The sequence below is a fragment of the Prosopis cineraria genome, unplaced genomic scaffold (genome assembly GCF_029017545.1).
Source record: "Prosopis cineraria cultivar Desert tree isolate PC_DT_omini unplaced genomic scaffold, ASM2901754v1 PC1, whole genome shotgun sequence".
NCBI lineage: Eukaryota > Viridiplantae > Streptophyta > Magnoliopsida > Fabales > Fabaceae > Prosopis > Prosopis cineraria.
In genome coordinates, this window is record NW_026555332.1 from 30,988,750 (window position 1) to 31,010,051 (window position 21,302).

Sequence of the window (21,302 nt, forward strand, 5' to 3'; positions counted from 1 at the left end):
ATCTTATCAAAGGAGCCAATTAAAGAAAAAGACAAGTTTTAATCCAATTGATTATGAATCTATTAACAAATTAGACTTTTGGATTACTGAAGAGGAACAAGAGCCAGCTCTAGAGTTTGATGTTGATGATGTCACTAATATGGAAAGTGCTATGCATAATGAAAATGTTGTAGCTTCATCAGCTTTTGAGAAAAATAATGAAGGTTCATACTTACTAACATGTCTATATTGCATAATATATAATTATTTTTTACACAATGATTAATGTTAATTCTTGTCATAAATAGGTGAAGAAGAAAAGATATCAATATTCCAGAGCATTCACATTTGATTGATGATATTGGAAGTGGTTCTGGTTTCTCTCAATCATCTCCCAATGTTTCAATCCCTACTCCTGGAGATTTGAATGAAATTAATGAAGATTTTGGTGTTAATTATTATTAGCTTTAGACTTTTTGATGATTAAAGGATTGTAATGATGAATATTTTAAATGTTGTGTTTTTAATGATGTTTTGATGATTGTGTTAGACTTGTATGTGGTAGTATATAAGATATTAAGTCTTAGAGAATTTGTTTTTGTTTAAATCATATTATTTTATTATGTTCGATTTGAATCTGGGTTAACCCCCAGTTTAACCCCAGTTGAACCCCTGACCCCTGTCCTTGGCCGGTTCAATGGCCGGTTTGATTTTCAGTACCTTGGTATATAGTACTGTTTTGATGATTTAAAATTAGTTCTCTTCTCTCATCTTATTTATATACAATTTATACATACATATCTCTAGTGATTAGTATGTAAAAGCTTGATATATGATTGTGATATAATTTAAAGTTAGTAATTTGGGTCAAACCTGATGGGCCAGCAAATCTACACGAAAAATTTAAGACCAAATCTAAAAAAAATATTAATTTTTTAATGCTTGAGCCTATTTGAACAGCATGAATAGGCCTGATGAAATTCGGGCCAAGCCCTATTAAGTTCGAACTTGGCCCAAATTCTAGAATTGAAAAAAATTAAAAAGTATATAAAATATAATAAATATTAATTAATTTTTAAATTTTTATATCATTTATACCAAAATACTATATATTTGAGTGTATTATTATAATTATTTTAAAAAAAATTAAAAATAGTTATATTTTTATATTTTTATTATTTTTAATCAATAAAATATTTTAAAATAATATTTAAAATATATTTTAATATTAATTTTTATATTTTAAGACCTAATTTTTTTAAAAAAAAGTTTTGAGTCCTAAACATCATTTGCGTATAAAAAATTAATTTTATATATTCATAAAATAAAATAATTTATTCTAAATTAAAAATAATTTTAAAAATAAAATTTGAGTATGTATAAATTTCTGACTCTACTACTAAATAAACATAATAAATAAAATAATATTTTTAAATAATTATTTAGTTATTGTCCATGCTAAACTTGATTAAAAATTAAGAATAAACTAGAGTAAAAATTTATCATACGTAAAAGTTAAACAATATAAAAGGTTAAAGAAAATTGATTCAAAAAAATAATATTTTACTCAAAATTAAATAATTTACTTTATATAATATAATGATAGCTATTTTTATTATATTCATAAAAATAAAAAGTACAATTTACCTAAAAATTATTAAAAATTTTAAACTAATCAGGACAATAATTTTAAGTTAATAGTCTAATCGTGATTGAATTGAGATTAACTTAATTATAATTAAAATAATATAATTTAATTAAACTATATAAAATTTTTATATATGACTATAATAAAAGCAATATTTAAACAATTAATACATTAATTGACAAGTAAAGGAAATATTTATGAATAAATTATATATAATATAATATAATAGTAACAATGCTACTTAAATACAAAGTTAATACATTTTTTTATTTCATTCTTTTAAATTTAAAATAATATTTTATACTTAATAAAATTATTTAAAAATTAAAATTGATTTAAAAATTAAAGAAAAATATTTTTAAAAAAGTTCAAGTATTTGAGCCAACCCGAATAAACTTGAAGCCCGAAAGTGTTAGGACTAGGCTTAACTATATGAGTTTTTTAAAAGGGATAGGATACTTCAAGTCCGATTCAAATAAACCCAACCCAAATTAAACTCGACTTGAATAAGCCCAGACGCCCGAATTGCCAGCTCTTATATAATTGAGAATCTAAATTTCTTTTATTTATTTTGAATTTTAGAAGATTTAATTATTTTGTATGTTATAATGTTGAACTTTATTTAATAAAATAATTTTTAAAAAAGATTTTATGGGCCTGGTTTGAGCTCTTTGAATAAAAAATAAGCTTTAGAAAATGATTAGATTTAGGAAAATCAAGCTTATTGGTTTGAGTTTATAAGGGCCAAATCTTCCCGTTTCTCGGTCTATCCCCTAACCAATTTACAAGGCATAATAAATAGGACTCACAATCTTTATTTAATGAAGGTTTGGCCTCCATTATGAATGGGTGATTTTTGCACCTTTTTTTAGAATTCATGAGCAAAATTGCACACAATGAGTCAAAGATGTTTGCCAGTAGCTCCTCACATGATTCTTTATAGGTAGATTTATACCTTAAACTTTTATTTTTTTTAAATAATTGTTCCATTCATTTCAATATTTGGAATTTACATGTGATTTCTTTTCAGTATAGATACCGAGGACAAGAGCTAAAATGATTAAAAAAAGGGAAAATGACATTTAAGTAACAAAATATTGAATTAAACTTAAATAAGAATAGAAATATTTAGAAATATGAAATAAAAACCAAAGGTCTTTTTTAGTGAATTGGCATAAAAAATTTCTACTCTCATTTCATTTTTGCAATCCTCAAAATAAAAATTTGCAAGTGAGATTCATTAAAAATTTCATTTTCCACAAAAAAAAAATTGTCAACTATATTACTTATTTCACAAATTAATGGATCTTACTTGTAAAATTGTATTTTGAAGGTTTTAAATAAGAGTATGAAGGTACAAATCATGGAAAGTTGTGATCAGTTTGGAAAATTTTTTCTTTATAAATTAGTGAATTTCACTTGTAAATTCTTATTCTTAATGTCGCAAATCATGAGAGGAGAGTAACAAACTTTTGAATCAATTTGCTAAAAGATTAAAGACCTATGATCCTCATTTCTTATTTCCAAATCTTTTGGTCTTCATTTGAGTTTAATTCAGCCTTTAGTTCTTTAGTTTCATTCTCCAATAAAAAAAATTCATTGTTCCCTGAAATTTTGAAATGAATATCATATTGTTCCTAGAACCAAAACTCTAATAATCATTTTGAAAAGAGAATCGAAAATCTGTGTTCATTGCTTTAATTCTTGTGTCCATTATTATTTGACTGTTAACGAGTGTCCAGTTGATTTTTGCATTAAGAGGCTGAAAATAATGGTTTTGAAGACTAAATTAAGTTTTGTTCGGAGTGGTTATATTTTTTTTTTTTTGGTCAATAGTTCGGAGTGGTTATTAAACAACACAATTTCCAAAACTATAGTTAGAAACTTCAAAATCAAATAACATAATTTTTTTAAACCGCCTTTGAATCCAAAACGAAGCATAGAAAACAAGCAATTAATCCATATATAGCTGCCTTAACCTCAGTCTTATCCTGCGATTAACTTCAATCTTTACCTAGAATCTTGTTAGCAAATTAATTGCACCTCAACTCCAATTCTAATTGTTGCCTAGTTATCCCCAATTGTTTGAGTTGAGCTCTATACTCTTTCCATTTCTAAAATATAAGAAAAATAATTAGCTCACATAATTTAATAAAGTTGCTTAAATGTAATGATTATATCTGAAAATTAAAAATGGAACTAAATTATTTTTATAATTTATGAAATAAATTTTTCTAGTAAAAAAAATATTTTCTTTTGAGGTAAAATTTGACAAAAATGTAATAAATGTTTCTAAAAATTTATAATTTGCTTAATGTTAAAAACAAAGACACACATAATAATTTGTTTTATAGTCGAAAACGGTGGAGTAGTTAATATGAATATTCATGCCAATTTACCTGGTTGAATAGGTAAACCATTGAACCATTAATCAATTTAATAAAATTTTTTATTTATGATAAGTTTGATTAAAATTTAACTATGATTTTGATAATTACCTCTTAAAGTTTTAATAGTCCCTCAGTGTGGGGTCACAAGTGAAAAACTAGAAATTTAAAATTCTAAATAATCTTGATTTCAAACTTGGGCTTGCCTTTGACCCCCCCAAAAAAAAACTTGGGCTTGTCAAGTGTATCCAAAAAAACGTCCCAAACAATCACAAACATCGTAAAGAACTACCAACTTGGGAATCTCGTTAACTCCTGGCTGCGCCATTCATTAAACGATGAACGGCATCCTCTCTTTCTCTCGGTCGATCCCGGTGAAACCCGTTTCTCCATTTCGCGCCAAAACTGGCGTCAGAAAATCCCCTGCAATCATATTCGCACGTCTTGAGGATTCTCAGCAGCAGCAACTCAATCTCTCTGTGCTTCGCTTCACGTTGGGTGAGGAAGCTTCTGACTCTGTTTCTGCGCCTTTGAGATCGATTTCGTTCCCATTTTGATCGCATTTGTTTCAGGGATACCTGGATTGGACGAATCGTACTTGCCCAGATGGATTGGATATGGATTGGGTTCGCTTCTGCTCTTAAATCACTTCGTTGATTCTGGTTCAACCACTATCATTCCAGCGCAGCTTGTAAGCAAACCCTTGCATCTAGATTCTTTTAATTTTATTCCTGTGATGGATTTCAGTTAGTCGTTTATTGTTTGATTTGTAGACTACAGAAATTTTGGGGCTTTCTCTGGCTTCCATTTCTATTGCTTTGCCTTACTTTGGAAAATTTCTCAAGGTAACTTTTCTATCTAAGATTTGCTCTTTTTCTGCTGTCGAGGACCATCATTCCTTCAAACCCCGTTCATTTGTTTACATACTTTTGTGACCAATTCAATCTGATTTTATGTTTAGTCACCTTTAACCATTCAGTAATTGATGGTGGCGAAAATGTCATTCATGTTTAACTTGAAATTTGGTATTTTTCTAATTTTCTTCTACCAATGAAAAATTTTCCGTGTCTTCTTCAATCATCTGAAAAGTTAGATAGTTCGAAGTTAAAATCCCACCGGGGTTTAGAATGCTTGAAATTAAGTTGATGTTTTGGGTTTGTGTTTGATAAGAAGTCTTCATTTTTTACCGTTTCTGGAAATTGCAAGATCGTGAAAATATGAACTGCTTGTAATTAAGATTTGCCATATGGCTGATGTTGCTGTAGGGAGAAATAAATATAAAATCTCAGGTCATTAAGTGGATTTTGGACCGTGGGTGACACAAATAAGATTAAAAAAGGAAATGACAAGGAGAAGCTTTTTGGTTAAAATTGAAGTAACATCTTATCTTTTTACAAGTCAGAAATTGTGAGAAGGTTTTGAGCCTATGGGAATGATTTTCTTCATCACTTCATGGGCAAGTTTGCACTTGAAAGAACCCCAAATTTGTGTGCAGAAGTTGGACATTTTTGTGACATTTGTTTCCCAAGTTTAATGGTAAAATTTACCGCCCACACCCTGCTTCGAAAAGGTTAATTTAAGATTACTAGCATACTAGCAGAAAGAATCCTTGGTTTTATAAGGATGTTGATGTGAACTTAAAACTGAATAGACTCACTCAAAAGTGCATTAAGAAAAGGTGCATCAATTGAATTTTTCTCCAAGTTTCTTTTTCGAATGCTATTATTTTTTACTAGTCGGTACTTAATATTCATTATAGTTTATAGTATCAACCTCCAGTTCATACATTGAATAATGAATGACTGACATGCTTGCCTTTCCAATGTGATGTTTTGAAAATTTTTATAATGGTGGACCCAATAAGTGTAGTGGGGCTAAGCAGGCCCAATAGCCAAGAGTCCAGGTCTGAGTGAATGGAGGATGTGTGGGTCCTTTCATCTTGGGGCATGTGCTGTCAGTGGAAGGCGGGTTGAGAGGGGGTATTGTGGGGGATTGTGCCTGATCTCTTGGTTCCATCACATACAGTTTTTACTATAGTTTATTATGTTATAAGAAATCATAAATTTAAAATTTCCTTTGGAATAACAACATAGTGCATGTAGAACTAGTTTAGTATGTAAGTTTTAGTTGGGAATTAAGTTATATTACTCTTTTTTTAACGTAAATTATAGCTGGAGCTCAAACATAAAATAGCGTGAACATCAATGATCCTCAAACTGGTCTTAAAATCTATGCAGGGTGCTCAGCCAGCTTTTCAAAGAGTTCAACCTGATGGTGCAGAGCAAATATTTGTTATGTCTCCCAATCTAGCGGGTATTCAGAAGGAGGACCTGGCTTGGGCATCTTATGTTCTGTTGCGTAATACGAATGCCATAGCTGCAGTATGTATCATTCTTGATCATTGAGTGTTAATAAACAGTTCAAAGGTTGACCCAGAAAGCGTCAGAATGAATAACAATCATAAATAGTACTTATGCACAATGGTAAAGTTCATTTTCAAAAGGAAAATTTATCAAGTGATCCATGTTTGCTGAGGGTGTGATTTTAATGTGTTCAGTTAATTTCGATTCAAGGAGATATATGCATACGGGGCTACTGGAACGTACCAGCAGAAAACTCATCGAAAGAAAGTCTTCTTGGATGGTTTCAGGAAAAAGTAGAAAAAGCCGGTCTCTTTGATTTGAAGGACACCCTTTATTTTCCTCAAGAAGCAGGTATGGCCCTTTTTTGTTAAAAAAAAAAATTGGATAATTACTTGGTGGGAGTTGAACCATAACAATCATTTCTTCTGCTCACTAACCAGAAAATGATAGTTTACAGTGACGTGGTACCTTAAGATGCTATACTGTATGTGTCAGCAGTTGGGTAGAGGGGGTAGATGATACGAATCCTATAGTTAGGTTCCATGGGGTGCTCAAGGCTTTTTTCTTCATGCCTTAAAATTTCTTTTTCCTTTTACTGACCAAACTGAATGTTCTATAAAGAACCAGGATTTTAATTTAGAATGATTCAGGACTTTGTGTTGGAAATTGCACATTTCTTAGAATTATTATTGGGATATATGTGCATTATCTGTGTTTTCATGGGCTTCAGCTGAGCGTGAAAGTTGTCAATTGTATCACTTCTACAGTCCAATCATGCTAATATAAGGTTGACATTTATATTAGCAATTGATATCTTCTTGTGTATTTTTTTTTTTATTTTTTTGGTGAGAATGGGCATCTTATGTTATTAAATACATTCCATACTTGCATGAATTGATGTTCACTTTGTAGATTGTAAGGTTTTGTTCATATAAACTGAAAGTCTGATAAACAGATGTCAGATTCTGAATTTCAGGAGCTTCTGCCAAAAGGGGCTTGCTCTGTCCTGGTGCAACCATTGTTACAAGTTTCAAGCCAGCCTGCCAATGGACCACAAAATCCTGAAGGTTTTATTCTTCTGGCCTCAACTGTGACATATGCATTTAGTGTTAAAGACAGAGCCTGGATTGCAGCTGCGGCCAACAAATTCAGTGGTACAAGTAGACTTACCAATTTGTGAATGCATTTACATCTCTCATGTGATAAGTGAAGCAAATCTACAATCTCACTATGTAACATTTTTCTTCCGTGTAATTTTGTGTGTGTAATCCCGGTTTAGCTTTGAAATGGGTATTTTTTCCCCTTATTTTTTATTTTTCAATGTTTAAAGATGAAAGAAGTAGTATGCAACTGGAAAATTTTGCTGGCATTCAATGAGAAAAATGATGAGCATTCAGAAGTTTTGTGAGAGATTTTTCATATGATACTGTCTATTTGTTGTCAGCTAGAAGAAGTAAAGGAAATAAGAATATATATATATATATATTTTGTCAAATTTGTTTAACACTCATAGTCTTCATTTTTTCTCATTTGTGTCTGGAAGTTAGAACTACTCTGATCCTGTGCATCTCTGACGTTGCTGTTGAATATCACGAAGTCATCGCATATCAGTTGGTTATCCAAGACAACTAGAGAACTAACTTTGACTTGATTTATTATTGATAGCTACAAAGATGAGATGCAGCAAAACATTATTCTTTCCTGTTGGAAGGTTTTGATACCTTTGATGCGATTTGTCTAGTAGTATCATACTGATGATCATTATGATCAATTTTTTTTGATGATTTAGAAATTAGAACCAACCATAATATGGAATTAAAATGATAAAATTTTATGATACCGTGAAGAATATAATCATCTTGTTCCCTCATCAAGGAAATGCAAGTTATTTGGATATTGAAATTCAGACGAAAGTGAGAAATATATATTTAATGACTAATGTGGTGTTATAGAGAGATCCACTACCCACAAACTGCATTTGCAGAGACGTTAATGTTCGTCTGTGATGGAAAGCCACGAACTTGGAAAAAACTGAGTTTCACCCTTTCTATACAACCATGAAGGAATTGTTTCGCCACGGAGGTTTACTGAAAATTAAACTGCATGCTTTCAATATTATAATGCGCTACATTTTATGAATAGAGTTTTCTTAGTTTCAGCTCTTCTCAGGGAAGAGCAATATTTTTCTTTATATATACATATATATATATATATAAAAGACCGTTGAGTGGATAAAGAATTAACCTCAGATTTTTTTGAAATTTTGTTTGCAGATCAGCTCAATTTACTCCCTCGATGTCATCAATTCGATATTTAAAAATAAATGAAATTTAATAATTTATTATGACACAGTTCTAGTAAATGTCCTCAATTAATATACATAAACACGAAGATAATTTATAAATATACATATTTATAATTGAGGCCGTAGCTAATTGAACTATGGGGAAGGGCTTCCTTATGATTCTGGTATGCCTGCATTTACAAGGTTGTATCCTTTGCATTTTGTCCAATGATTTTGTTGATTCTAAAGTTTCAGTAAAAGCATAAAACTAAGACATCTGTTGCTTTTATGAGATGACGGTAAGCCAAAAGCAATTTTGATCTTGCTAGTAAATCATAAGCTATGTTCGAATGAAAATTTTAAATTTTTGAGTTTACTTGAATGCTCTCAAATGTGGCTCCACATGTGACTTTTTTATATAACATCCTAACCTCTACAGAAAGGGGATTGGAAAACAATACCCTTATAGACTTAATGTCAAGCTTGGGTTGGGATTCAGAAGAACAAAGAACTCATTCAGAACAACAACAACAACAACAACAACAACAACAAGCTTTTATCCTACTAAGTGGGGTCGGCTACATGGACTGCAAGATGTCATTGTGCTCTATCATTTATCAAGCTTTTAGGAACATTATTAATTAAGAGATCGCGTTCAACAACTTCCAAGAGTGTTCTCTTAGGCCTTCCTCTACCCCTTTTATTCGGACTCAAAGTTATATATTCCACTCTTCTCACTGGTGCCTCCCTTGGTCTTCTTTGTACATGCCCAAACCATCTCAATCGATTTTCTACCATTTTTTTCTCAATAGGTGCTACCCTCACTTTTTCGCGTACGTGCTTATTTCGAATTTTATCTTTACATGTATGTCCGCACATCCATCGTAACATTTTCATTTCTGCTACTCCAACTTTATACTCTTGTTGTCCCGTTAGAGCCCAACATTCACTACTATATAACATTGCCGGTCTGATAGCAGTGCGATAAAACTTTCCTTTAAGTTTATAAGGCACCTTACAGTCGCAAATAACTCCTTTAGCTTTTCTCGAATTAAACCACCCAGCTTAAATCCTATGTGAAATATCTCCACTAATTTTACCATCATTTTGAATAATGGCTCCCAAATATCTAAACTTTTTCACTTGATGTATAATTTGATCTCCCAATTTCACTTCCAAATTATTGTCGAATAGTCTCTTACCAAATTTACAATATAAATATTCCGTCTTACTCATACTCAGACGGAAACCTTTCAACTCCAATGTCCTCCTCCATAATTCAAGTTTGCAATTAACCTCTTCTCTTATCTTTGCTATAAAAACTATATCATCTGCGAAGAGCATACATTTGGGAATTTCCCCTTGAATATGTTCCATCAAAACATTTAAAATCAAGTTGAACAGATAAGAACTTAGAGATGATCCCTGATGTAGTCCAATCTTTATAGAAAAATCCTTTGTTTGACCACTAGGCGTTCTTATACTAGTTTTTACCCCCTCATACATATCTTGTATGGCTTTAATATAAGCAATCCGTACTCCCTTTTTTTCCAACGCTTTCCAAAGAACTTCTTTTGGTATACGGTTATAAGCTTTTTTCAAATCAATAAAAACCATGTGTAAATCTTTATTTTTACAACGAACTTTTCCATTAATCCCCTTAGTAGATAAATCGCCTCTGTAGTTGATCTACCTAACATAAAACCAAACTGATTCTCAGAAATACTTGTCTCCAATCTTAACCTGTGCTCAATTACTTTCTCCCACAATTTCATTGTGTGGCTCATGAGTTTAATCCCTCTATAGTTAGTACAATTCTGAATATCTCCATTATTTTTATAAATAGAAATTAATGTACTTCTCCTCCACTCATCAGGCATTTTCTTGGACCGTAAGATCATATTAAATAACTTAATTAACCATCTCACCCCTTCTTCACCTAAACATTTCCACGCTTCGATAGATATACAATCAGGTCCGTTGGCTCTACCATTTGCCATTTTCTTAAGAGCTTCCTTTACCTCCTTATCACGTATTATTCGATAGAATGACAAATTTTGTTCTCCTTCACCAATTACTAAATCCTCCAAGTTACTAGATGAACCTTCTCCATCATTGAAAAGGTTGGAAAAGTAAGTCTCCCATCTATTTTTAATTTCATCATCTGTAACTAAAATTCTTCTCTCTTCATCCTTAATACACCTTACTTGTTCTAGATCTCTTGATTTTCTTTCCCTACTCTTGGCAATCTTATAAATGTTTCGTTCTCCTTTCTTTGTCTCAAGGCTCTTATAAAATTCTTCAAAAGCTTTAAAACGAGCTTCACCCACAACTCTCTTAGTTTCCATCTTAGCCATACGGTACTTCTCCCAATTTTTCTCATTGTTACACAAATGTATGGCTTTAAAACAGTTCTTTTTATACTTGATTTTATCCTGTACACTATTATTCCACCACTAAGACTCCTTATCTCTCGAACCAAAACCTTTTGATTCTCCCAAAACTACTTTTGCAACCTCCTGTATCTTTTTAGCCATATCCTCCCACATGATGTTAGCACTTTCTTGAGATTCCCAAATTTCTTTGTCCAAAAGATTTCGCTTGAAAATATCTTGCTTCTCACCTTTTAATTGCCACCACCTAATCCTTAGTGCTATTACTTGTTGACGCTTTTGGATTTTACTCATAATACACACATCAAAGACTAGGACCCTATGTTGTGTTGTTATAGCATCTTCAGGAATCACCTTGCAATTTTTACAAAGTCTTCTTTCTATGTTCCTAATCAAAAGAAAATCAATCTGTGACCTTAAGGCTCCACTTTTGTAAGTGATGAGATGCTCATCTCTCTTCTTGAAACAAGTGTTAGCAATCTTAAAATCATACGCCAATGAAAAATTAAGAAAAGTTTGTCCTTCATTATTTAGCTCTCCAAAACTAAGACCACCATGCACCCTCGTATACTGATCAGCCTCCCTCCTAACATGCCCATTAAAGTCTCCTCCAATAAAAATCTTTTCACTCTGTGGTATGTGTCGAATCAACCCCTCCAGATCCTCCCAAAATAATTCCTTAAGACTGGCTTCTGTAGCGACTTGTAGCGCATAAGCGCTAACAATATTAACAGTCTCATGTCCAATTATCATTTTTAAGGAAATAATTCTATCTCCAATTCTGCTAACTTCTACAACATTATTCTTCCACTCCTTATCCATAATGATGCCTACTCCATTGCGTGCGCTTACTTTTCCTGTATACCAAAGTTTGAAACTTTGAATATTCTTAGCTTCTTCTCCACGCCATTTTGTTTCTTGCAAGCAAAGGATATTGATTTTCCTTTGAATCATAACCCCTACAACCTCTACAGATTTACAATTCAATGTCCCAACATTTCAAGTACCAAATCTAATTTTGCTCTCATCGACTAACCTCTTTAGCCGCGCACGTTCAGAATGATGCGGTAGCCCTTGCTCATTTAACATTACATCCGGGCGTCGATGTAGCAGCTCTAACTCACTTATCACTGTACTCGAGCCATGCAGCGCGTTACTTACAGGCAACGACCTAGCATTAACATTATAACGTCTATTGTCCATGTTCATGATAGATTCAATAAAGTTTTACATTAGTTGTTGATGGTCTAACACAACCCTCCTCCTTTACCCGGGCTTGGGACCGGCTATAAACATAGGCGGAGTTAAAGAACTCATTCAGAAAAAACAGAAAAATCTCAGTTTAGGTTCACCGTGAACTTTGCTGTCTATTTGTCCCCTACTTTTTTATCCCCTTGTCCCATTTTGATTGTGATTGGCATCATTAAATCTCTAAGAGAATGATTTCATGTCTGAATCCTCTTTAAATACTTGAAATAATCTATGAAAAATTGTAGCTCATCTAATAAATGATACGGTTAAGCATTTTGGCCCGCGGAAAGCATACTGGGTGGTCCTGTTTATTCTGTATCTGTGATGCTTATTTCCAGGTTGATGCAGACGTCCATTAAGTTTGAAACCGTAAAGTTTCTGACAAGGAGCCAAACGATCTGAGTACTTTTACAGAAACTTCTCCAAGCCATATACCAAATTCTGCAAGGATGACCTGAATGAAATGCTTGAAGCAGAAGGATGAATCAAACCAAAAGCTACAACTTTACATTATATTACCTTAAGGCGAACAACCTTTCTAATTGCTAATAGGAGGCCTGGCATGAGAGACTGCACATTTGTGATTTCATGTTTGAGAGTATAGATCTGCAGCCAACAGATTTGCTTATGAGAAGATGCATTTCTCAGAAGTGGAATCAATGTAATTCACGCATATACACACATACCTCTCCTGGACCAGAGAAGTGAACTGTTGCACTGGATGGAAGCCCAGGAAGGACCAAGCTGTGGACGCGAATTCCATCTTCTCCAAGAACTTGACCCCTTGCCTAGTGGGACAAAATATTTATGAACATCTTTACCTTTTCTTTTATCAATGAGGGATATATTACTGAGATTTTTTTATGCTTACCAAGACGTCTGTTGAAAGATCTTCTCTGTTGTAGATTTGACCAAGGTTTGAGAGATTGTTGGCGATTTGGATTGCATCTGCTGAGGGAAGATCCTGTTCACGAAGGACATATTCATATGCCACTACCATCTATATCTATCTTATCTTGACGTTGGTCTCCTATACCCAATACACTCTTTCTTGATAGAACTGTAGATAAAGAATGAAATCTTACATTTGCAGTAGCCTTTGATTCCACTATTTCGACATTGCTGTAATGGAAGGAGGCTGAGATAGCAGCTTGTTGAAGTAATATTGATCCTATGGATAGGGTTGGTGCAACCAAGACACCCTAGCATTGAACACAACCAATAGCCACAAAACAAACACATAACTTAGAAGCAATGTTTAGTCCAAATTTTGACCCCAAAACAGAGGAAACACAAAAGTTGAAGTATACATTGTGTCATTTTCATTATATCTCACCCTGTGCTCACCATGCTGGCCTTCTCGCAGAACGTAGATAATGCAGCCACTGTATCCACTTTAAGTCTAGGCACGTACACCACACTTCTCATTCCAAATGCTGTTGCCTATTTTGAAGAATGAACCAACACTTATCACCTTAGTAGCAGTAAGTAATGCTAGAATCAAATTTAAGAGTGCTGTAATTTTTATTAGATGAGTCAATGAGGAACAGTATGGTTATAAAAAATATTCTAATGTTTTTTTGTTAATAAAACATAACAATAAACACCTTAGAGGCTGCATAAAAAATTTGTGCAAGTTTTTGAATGTATTTGGGCTATGATTACCAGATGATTGAGAAGTAGAATGAAGGGTGGTATCCATAAAAACCAAACCTGCTTTACGTTGTCATAAACTGAGGAGGGGTCAGTGAAATCGACGACTACCGCATTATCTTTGGACTGTCAAAAAATTTGCCATTCAGTACCCAAAAAGTTTATCAATGGATAAGTTTCTTAATGAATATTTTATTCACATTACCTGAGATATTGATCCTAAAACCATAGTGAGGTCATTTAGTATTGGAATCTCAAGAGGCTCTTCCATGTCGCTCACCTACAAAGCACAATGAACTGATAACAGATTAAGGTTCAATATTTTGAATGAAGCTAAAAACTCAAGGAAGATAATCCATCTACATTACACAATAAATATGTTATATAAAATCTATTATTATTTTGTTATCATTACTTAAAAGTGTTGGAATAACGTTATCATTGCATGTGGATTTGTATTAATCAACCACCAAATTTAATTACCAGACTATGGTTATTAACATTGGTTAGTTATGTTGTGTATTTTACTCAGATGAATCGGGTCACTTTATTATTATTGTTATTATTTTTTGAATATAAAGTGACAACATTAACCAAGAAAGGTAAAATCCTTACACATTTAAGGATCACCTTTTTTCATCATTCACCACCCGCTTAGCTTATAGTAAGGTGGGGGTTGATCAAAAGAACAAAAGGACCCAATAAGGGTAAAAGCAAAATTAACTAACAAATGGGCATAACCATTCTCTCTAAACATAAAATTCAAATAAACATAATTACTCCTAAGCAAGAGGAATCTAGCACAATGGATGATATCTCTGAACGGATGAAGTTCAATATCTGAACGCAAAAGAAGATTCACAGCCTCAGCCCAATCTGTGAAAACGTTGACTCTTTGAAATATCATCCTAGAACATAACTCCAGCCCTTGTGTAATGCCAATAATTTCAATGATGGCAGGAGGAAGAGACTATTCAAGTTATACATATATATATATATTGGAAGAGCCTCTAATTTACAAACTAAATTATGAAGTCAGCGATTCTATTTAAACTAATCAGGGGCATTGTTGTAATTTGTCACTGTCTGCAGCACTTGTACATGTTCCTGGACATTTTGCCCTATCTATCTTATTTCACTCATATTGACCAAGTGGGTTGTAACATTTGGCTTCTTCTTCCATCATCATCATCATCATCATCATCATCTTTGATTGCTAGCAAAGCATATAATCCCACGTCATTACTAGATATATTTTGTTTCTGTTATGGCATTTGATTACATCAAGTAGTAGTTTTCCCCCCTCTAAATTTTATTTAGTGATATCATACAAAGGACATTTGATATACCGAAGGGAGTGAAAAGCAATGACCTTCCCAATGTCTTCTCCAACATGGTAAGTATCCACTGCTCCAGCCACTTCCATTCCCCTGGCTTTGGTCACTGCCACAATAGCTGCTCTTCCTATTTCCTTTGCAGCTCCATTTATCACAACCTTCTCCACATTTCAGCACAAAAATCACTCATGAGTACATTTCATCGATCTTTTGGATCAAATAGATGCAGGCCCTGTGCTTCAGTGCTTTACACAGATTCTAATAAGAGCCGGACTATTCATGGCTCATGAATAATAAAATTTATAATTTATATATTGAATATTGACTTTGAGATATATATATATATATATATATGATGTGACGAAACTGCAGCAGCGTGAGAATGCATTTGTGGAGTTAGTACCTTTATGTTGCTTTGTGTGGGTTGTGCTGAACAGGAGATGCAATGCTTGCTTCTGCTGATTTTGATGCTTCGAGAAATGAACAAGCAGCTAGTGGCATAAAATTTGCAGCTTGAGGCTGCCATGGCTGCTTCAGTCCAGCCTCGCTCAAGATAAGCATTTAACGTTTTTGTGACCATTTATCTTTCCGCATGTGATGATGAGGTGTTAAGGTGTGGGCCTTTTGTGATAAGCCATGTTATGTTGGCTGAGTCTGGAAATGGCCATTTGTTTGCAGGATGAGTCGACCAGTGGACAATAAGCCCGTTAGATAGGCCCTCTTATACACTCCAATGCCGGAATCACAAAATTCATAAATAAAATATTTTTTTCACAACGGAACAAAATATAATTTGGAAAAGTTACATACCATGAAGCTAAATTTTTTATAAATAAGTCTCGTGAAATTCAAAAATCACAAGATCTCTTAAGAATTGAGTGTAATTTGAAATTTAGATGAAAAAATGATAATGTCTCTATTAAACAAACATACATTATATCAGTCAAATAATTTATTACTACTTCATCAATAATATACGATTATAAATGTAATTTTTTTATAATTGTAACTTCATATATTCAATAATTAAAGTTATGAATTGAAATTTTGAATATGTAAATTTACAGTTATAAAAAAATTGAAATTATAGTTACAAATTACTAATGTAATAGTTGTAAATAATTAATGTTAAATTTTGTTAGTCACACATGATTGTCTAACCATTAGATATAAAAAGTTAAAATTTATATGTGAAGTTACAGTTATAAAAAGTTAAAATTATAGTTGTAAATTATTCATGAAGTAATTGTAAATTAATTATTAATGTAATATATCTTTAATAGGAGTATTATTGTCTTTGCAATTTAATTTTAAATTACATTCAGATTTTAAGAGACCTGGTTGTAATTTTTGAATTTTATGAGATTTATTTATAAATAAATTTGCTCCATAGAACCTATATATAATTCTCTCATATAATATTACATTTGGATGTAAGGAGATTTGTATTTGAGTTAAGTTTACCATTTGGATCCATAAAAACTTAGACTTGGATCTAAATCTAAACGTTATTATACTTTTTTTTTTTAAATTTCTCTTACACTTTGATTATTTAAAATACTAGTTATTCTAGCCCTGGACTCTTTCCATTTTTATTTCTCATCTCTCTTTTTCATTTTCATTTTTTTAAATTTAAAATTTTTTAAACTATTCAAATAAAAAATTTTAAATATATGAATTTTAAAAATATAGTTTTAAATAATTAAGATTTATCAATTCAAATACTACTTTAGGTTGAATCACCAAATGCCGAGGGTACTTACCACCTTGATTAATCGGTCTTGTCCGCTTTTTTACTATTCTTATTTTGCATTTTCTTCCATTTGAACAATCAATTTAAATTTATTATTATTTAAATTTTAATATTATTAAATTATTAAAATGTATTCCTTTTGTTCAAAAATATAAGATATTTTTTTGAGGAGTTAGATATTAAAAAAATATAAGATATTTTTAGTCTTTTGAGATGTAACCATTGTCTTTTTTTAAAAGTGCCCTTATTGATAGTGATTTTATATTTATTATAGGATATTTAATAGGAGTAAATATGGCAAGATAAAATTAGTTTGAAAGTAGGTAACTACTTTATTGGGAGGTGAGACTCTGTTAAAAATATCTTATATTTTTAAATGGAGGGAGTATTAAATAAATAAATAAATATGGATTGTTAAAGTTTAATTTAATTGGCTTAAAAGGCTTACCTAAAATGGAGAAGAAATGGGGAAAAGCTAAAAAGAAATCCAAATGGATCTAATAATTTTTATTATTTAGTAATAATGGTCTATTTTTAAGGTTTAAATCTTTTGATAGTTCTACTTATAAATTTGCAAATTATTTTTGAAACAAAACGATGACGAGGAAATAGGGAATTGGTAGAGAGTAGGAATTTTCAGATTTTCTAAAGTGGCCCATTAATAGTCTTATTTACTAAAGTTTGTCATGGTGAGTAAGGTGTTCAGTTTGGATTCGTCTCGATTGATCTGATATCATTCAAATCATATCGGGATGGGTCTTATCCCGGTTCAAAAATAATTAAAACAGGACTTTATGGGACGAGACAAGAAAGGAATTTGGGATGAGATGGGACACGAGATTATCATCAAGATGTCCCATCCCATCCCAAATATTATATATTATTTATTATTTTAAATATATTAATATAATTTATACTTATATTAATTATATCAATTATAATTTCAATACTTACAATTCATATTTCAAACTAAAGTTTTTTATATTGATAATTTTAATGACATGAAGTAAATATAGCGATATCTTTTTTATAATTTATTAATTATATTAATATAATTTGTTTCATATCTATCTATTTAACAACTTTTATTTACAATATATTTCTTGCTTTATTTTTAAAAGAGTAACTAGTGTAACATCCTGATTTTTTATATAATAAAGAAATTGTGGAATTTAGGTTTTGAGAAAAAAAAATGATAATAATAGGAATTTATATTATTTGAGGTTATTTAGAAATAATATTATGGTTAGGTATTTAATTATGAATTTAAAAATTTAAATTTAAAACCACATAAGCAATATTTAGTTAAGATATAATACATAAATAATATTTTTTTTATGTATGTGTTGAAAAAAAAACAGAGAGAAGGTAGAAGGAACAAAAAAAAAGGGGGTGGAAGGTTGTTGTTTCTAAGTCCCACATTGGTTAGATGAGGAAAGAGAAGAGGTGCCTTCATGTATAAAAAGGAGGGGGTGTGTGCATTAGGAAGCATGAGAGGCTAAGATGCAATTTAGAGAAAATTGCAACTTTTGGCCCAAAGGTTTGAATAATTAAATTCAAACCTATAGTTTTTTTTATATAATTTTGGGACTCACAATCCCATTTTTATATTATTTTTCTCTCTTCCTCTCACGTTGCTCGGCGTTTTCTCGCAAGGGGGGATTATTTTCTTTTTTCTTCAGGTATGTTCTAACTTTCCTGTTTAGATTAGCATTTAAAAATTTATTTAATTACAAAATTAATTTTATAGTTATTTTTTAAATAATATTAGCTTTCTAGTGATATGATTATTTTGTAGGATAGAGTAAATATTTTGATTAGGATTTTTTCTATAGGATAGTAAATCTGATGATATGATGGATTAAAAATATAGGTTAAAACTCTTAGGGATATAATAAATATTATAGAATATTTTCTTGAGGTTGAAACTCATGTTTAAGAATTTTTGAGTTAAAATCTAGATCTATATGGTTGAATTTATGTGGAATCTGAGATGTAGGGATAAACCTATGATTATTAAATATTTATTTAAGTATGAATAGGTATTTTTGAGGTTATAGAAAGGTGATTTGAGGCTTCAGGATAATTTTAAAAATTTAATTTATTTTTGGACGAATTTTTAGAATATAGAAGGATGAAATTGTGATACTAGAAGTGATTTGAGGATAAAAAAAATAGTTTATTAGGGTACGAGAATTTTAGAAAAGAATTTGGGAAGTTAAATGAGGCATAAATCTTAAATTAGTGTTAATATGGATTATAGATCTAAGACTTTCTAACTATTTAAATTAGAGTTATTTATTTTAATGTAAAATTAATATATAGTATTGTGAAATAATTATGTAGATTATATTGACAAAGATAGTGGTGAAAAAGGAGTTGTGAAGGGGAACTTGTTATTCAAGACACAAGGTAACCATTATTAATGTGTTGTGATGAGTGTGTTTGTGAATGGTTATGTGTTGTTTTGTTGTTTGGAAAAATTATGAATTATTGAAAATAAATACTGTATATACTTGTTTGAAATTATTGCCAAGTGGGTTAAAAATTTATTTTTGTTTATCATGATGAGATATTATTGTTCGGATATATTCCTGTTTGGATATTTGAATGATGCATGACTTGTCAGGGTATTTTAATGTATGGTGTTAATGGGAATTTCTGTTCGGTTAATTATTACCACGTGGTAAGCCCTCATTGGACCCAATGAGTGGCGTGTCGCTTGGTCCAACTCACCTTTGGCCGGGTGATTTGGCGTCCGAGCATGGCGAAAGGAGGATATAAGGTGCAGTCATGCAAATTAAATACTTGTTCGGTTTGTTTGAAAGTATTGTTCGGTTAAATGTTTTGTGTGCCCACTTAGCAATCGCATGATTAGTTACATCCGCATGCATCATTACATATTAATTTTTGGTTACTGGGACTTTTAAGTCTCATTCCCCGTGGTTAATATTTTTACAGGAGCGAGTCCGGCCGAGAAAGCACCAGAGGTGTAACTGTGGTGTATGAGACACCATCTTTTACGTTGCCTCTTATTTTAGATTATACAATGTATCTTGTGCCAACTTAGGACATATCTTCTTTGTGAAGTATGTAAACTCTAATCCTTTTTATTAAAAGTATTTATATGACCAAGAGGATTATGTCTGTCGCTCTTGATTTATGATCTGATTTGAATAACATGCTATGAGGATCATGTCTGTCCTTCATGGTTCTAATTGTTTTTTTTTTGAGATATTTTAAGACCTGTGGTATATTATCTTGGATGTATCATGGTAAGAAAATTTTCTACCATAATAATAGTTTTAATAATTTGCGAAAAATCGGTTTGTATTTTTGAGGGTGTTACATATTGGTATCAGAGCATCATGTTTCGAGCCTATATTTTAGTAACACTTATTTAAACTTTTGTTTGAAACTATTATTTGTGTGAATTTAATATGTATTTATTATGTGTGGTGCATTGCATATAGTCGGTTGGCAATATACATTATTATGGTGCTTCTCATTGTATGGCCATTATATAGCTAGGCTAATTTTATTATTTATATCTTGTATCCTTTAGGAGGGGAGAGAAAATGCCTGTTACTCGTGGTAACTCAGGATTCCAACATGAGCACCTGCCACCGCCACTGCCAAATGAGGAGCCTGACTTGGCGGAATTAAGAATGCTTGTAAAAACATTAACAGACAAGGTTCAAGGATACGAACAAGAGTTGACGGAGCTAAAGAGGCAAAAGGTAACTAAAATGGAGATAGGGCTCATGTTGAGAGTCATGTGGGGGAAGGCAGTTCCTCACATCCTGCCACTCTGAGAGATCATGAGTCTAGAAGGAAAGAAATTAGGCAGGAGGAACAGAGAGCCCCACCGACCATTACTGAATGTGTGGGAAACTGTTAGGAAGTTTAACCCTCCTACGTTTGATGGTAACCTTAAACCATCCGTGGTAGAGGAATGGGTGAAGAGACTCGAATCCATCTTTCGAGTAGTCACATGCACCAGCAATCAAAAAGTACAAGTAGCATTAGTGCTCCTAGTGAAAGGAGCAAGAGATTGGTGGGAGACAGCAGGGCCAAGGGATGATTCTACACTCACCTGGGAGGAATTCAAGGAAAAATTATTCAGGCATTACTTTCCATCAGAGTTAAGGTCTGAGAAGGAAGCAGAATTCCATGCCTTTAAGCAAGGGAACCTCGATGAGGACACATTCATTGCTAAGTTTCAGGAGTTATCTAGATACTCCACGTACCTGC

The 21,302-nt window shown here is 31.9% G+C and overlaps 2 protein-coding genes and 1 long non-coding RNA gene across 5 annotated transcripts; 2 read left to right on the plus strand and 1 right to left on the minus strand.

The window, feature by feature from the left end:
• The first annotated feature begins 4,317 nt into the window (after nucleotides 1–4,317).
• Nucleotides 4,318–7,787, plus strand: LOC129322828 (protein COFACTOR ASSEMBLY OF COMPLEX C SUBUNIT B CCB2, chloroplastic). 3 transcript variants are annotated; one of them, XM_054969260.1, is made up of 6 exons: nucleotides 4,318–4,512; nucleotides 4,587–4,705; nucleotides 4,788–4,859; nucleotides 6,252–6,395; nucleotides 6,572–6,728; nucleotides 7,354–7,787. In XM_054969260.1, exons 1-6 carry the CDS (start codon nucleotides 4,353–4,355, stop codon nucleotides 7,440–7,442), a joined length of 741 nt encoding a protein of 246 aa, XP_054825235.1. In that variant the 5' UTR covers nucleotides 4,318–4,352; the 3' UTR covers nucleotides 7,443–7,787. The 3 variants fall into 3 exon arrangements, with proteins under 3 accessions (XP_054825235.1, XP_054825226.1, XP_054825216.1); XM_054969241.1 differs by having other exon boundaries at nucleotides 4,320–4,512; nucleotides 7,340–7,787; XM_054969251.1 differs by lacking the exon at nucleotides 4,788–4,859 and having other exon boundaries at nucleotides 4,319–4,512; nucleotides 7,340–7,787.
• A 4,690-nt stretch (nucleotides 7,788–12,477) lies between these two features.
• Nucleotides 12,478–15,890, minus strand: LOC129313037 (dihydrodipicolinate reductase-like protein CRR1, chloroplastic). The gene is made up of 10 exons (XM_054955898.1): nucleotides 15,699–15,890; nucleotides 15,331–15,453; nucleotides 14,164–14,238; nucleotides 14,019–14,084; nucleotides 13,653–13,748; nucleotides 13,391–13,507; nucleotides 13,177–13,269; nucleotides 12,992–13,093; nucleotides 12,825–12,911; nucleotides 12,478–12,746 (listed from the first exon to the last, which is right to left on the minus strand). The coding sequence occupies exons 1-10, from the start codon at nucleotides 15,873–15,875 to the stop codon at nucleotides 12,714–12,716; spliced, it is 969 nt and encodes a 322-aa protein (XP_054811873.1). The 5' UTR covers nucleotides 15,876–15,890; the 3' UTR covers nucleotides 12,478–12,713.
• Nucleotides 15,891–18,422: 2,532 nt separating this feature from the next.
• On the plus strand, nucleotides 18,423–20,049 carry LOC129306062 (uncharacterized). The gene is made up of 3 exons (XR_008592117.1): nucleotides 18,423–18,730; nucleotides 19,395–19,460; nucleotides 20,010–20,049. It is a non-coding gene; the product is annotated as an uncharacterized LOC129306062 (long non-coding RNA).
• The last annotated feature ends 1,253 nt before the right edge of the window (nucleotides 20,050–21,302 follow it).

Bases quoted from the DNA above. Each gene is read 5' to 3' on its own strand.
- LOC129322828 (XM_054969241.1), top strand. From the start codon at position 4,353: ATGAACGGCATCCTCTCTTTCTCTCGGTCGATCCCGGTGAAACCCGTT. The intron at 4,706-4,787 runs GTAAGCAAACCC...TTTGATTTGTAG, and splicing joins CTATCATTCCAGCGCAGCTT to ACTACAGAAATTTTGGGGCT. The intron at 6,396-6,571 runs GTATGTATCATT...TAATGTGTTCAG, and splicing joins ATACGAATGCCATAGCTGCA to TTAATTTCGATTCAAGGAGA.
- LOC129313037 (XM_054955898.1), bottom strand. From the start codon at position 15,875: ATGGTCACAAAAACGTTAAATGCTTATCTTGAGCGAGGCTGGACTGAA. The intron at 12,912-12,991 runs GTATGTGTGTAT...TGTTGGCTGCAG, and splicing joins ACTTCTCTGGTCCAGGAGAG to ATCTATACTCTCAAACATGA. The intron at 12,747-12,824 runs GTAATATAATGT...TCATCCTTGCAG, and splicing joins GAAAGGTTGTTCGCCTTAAG to AATTTGGTATATGGCTTGGA.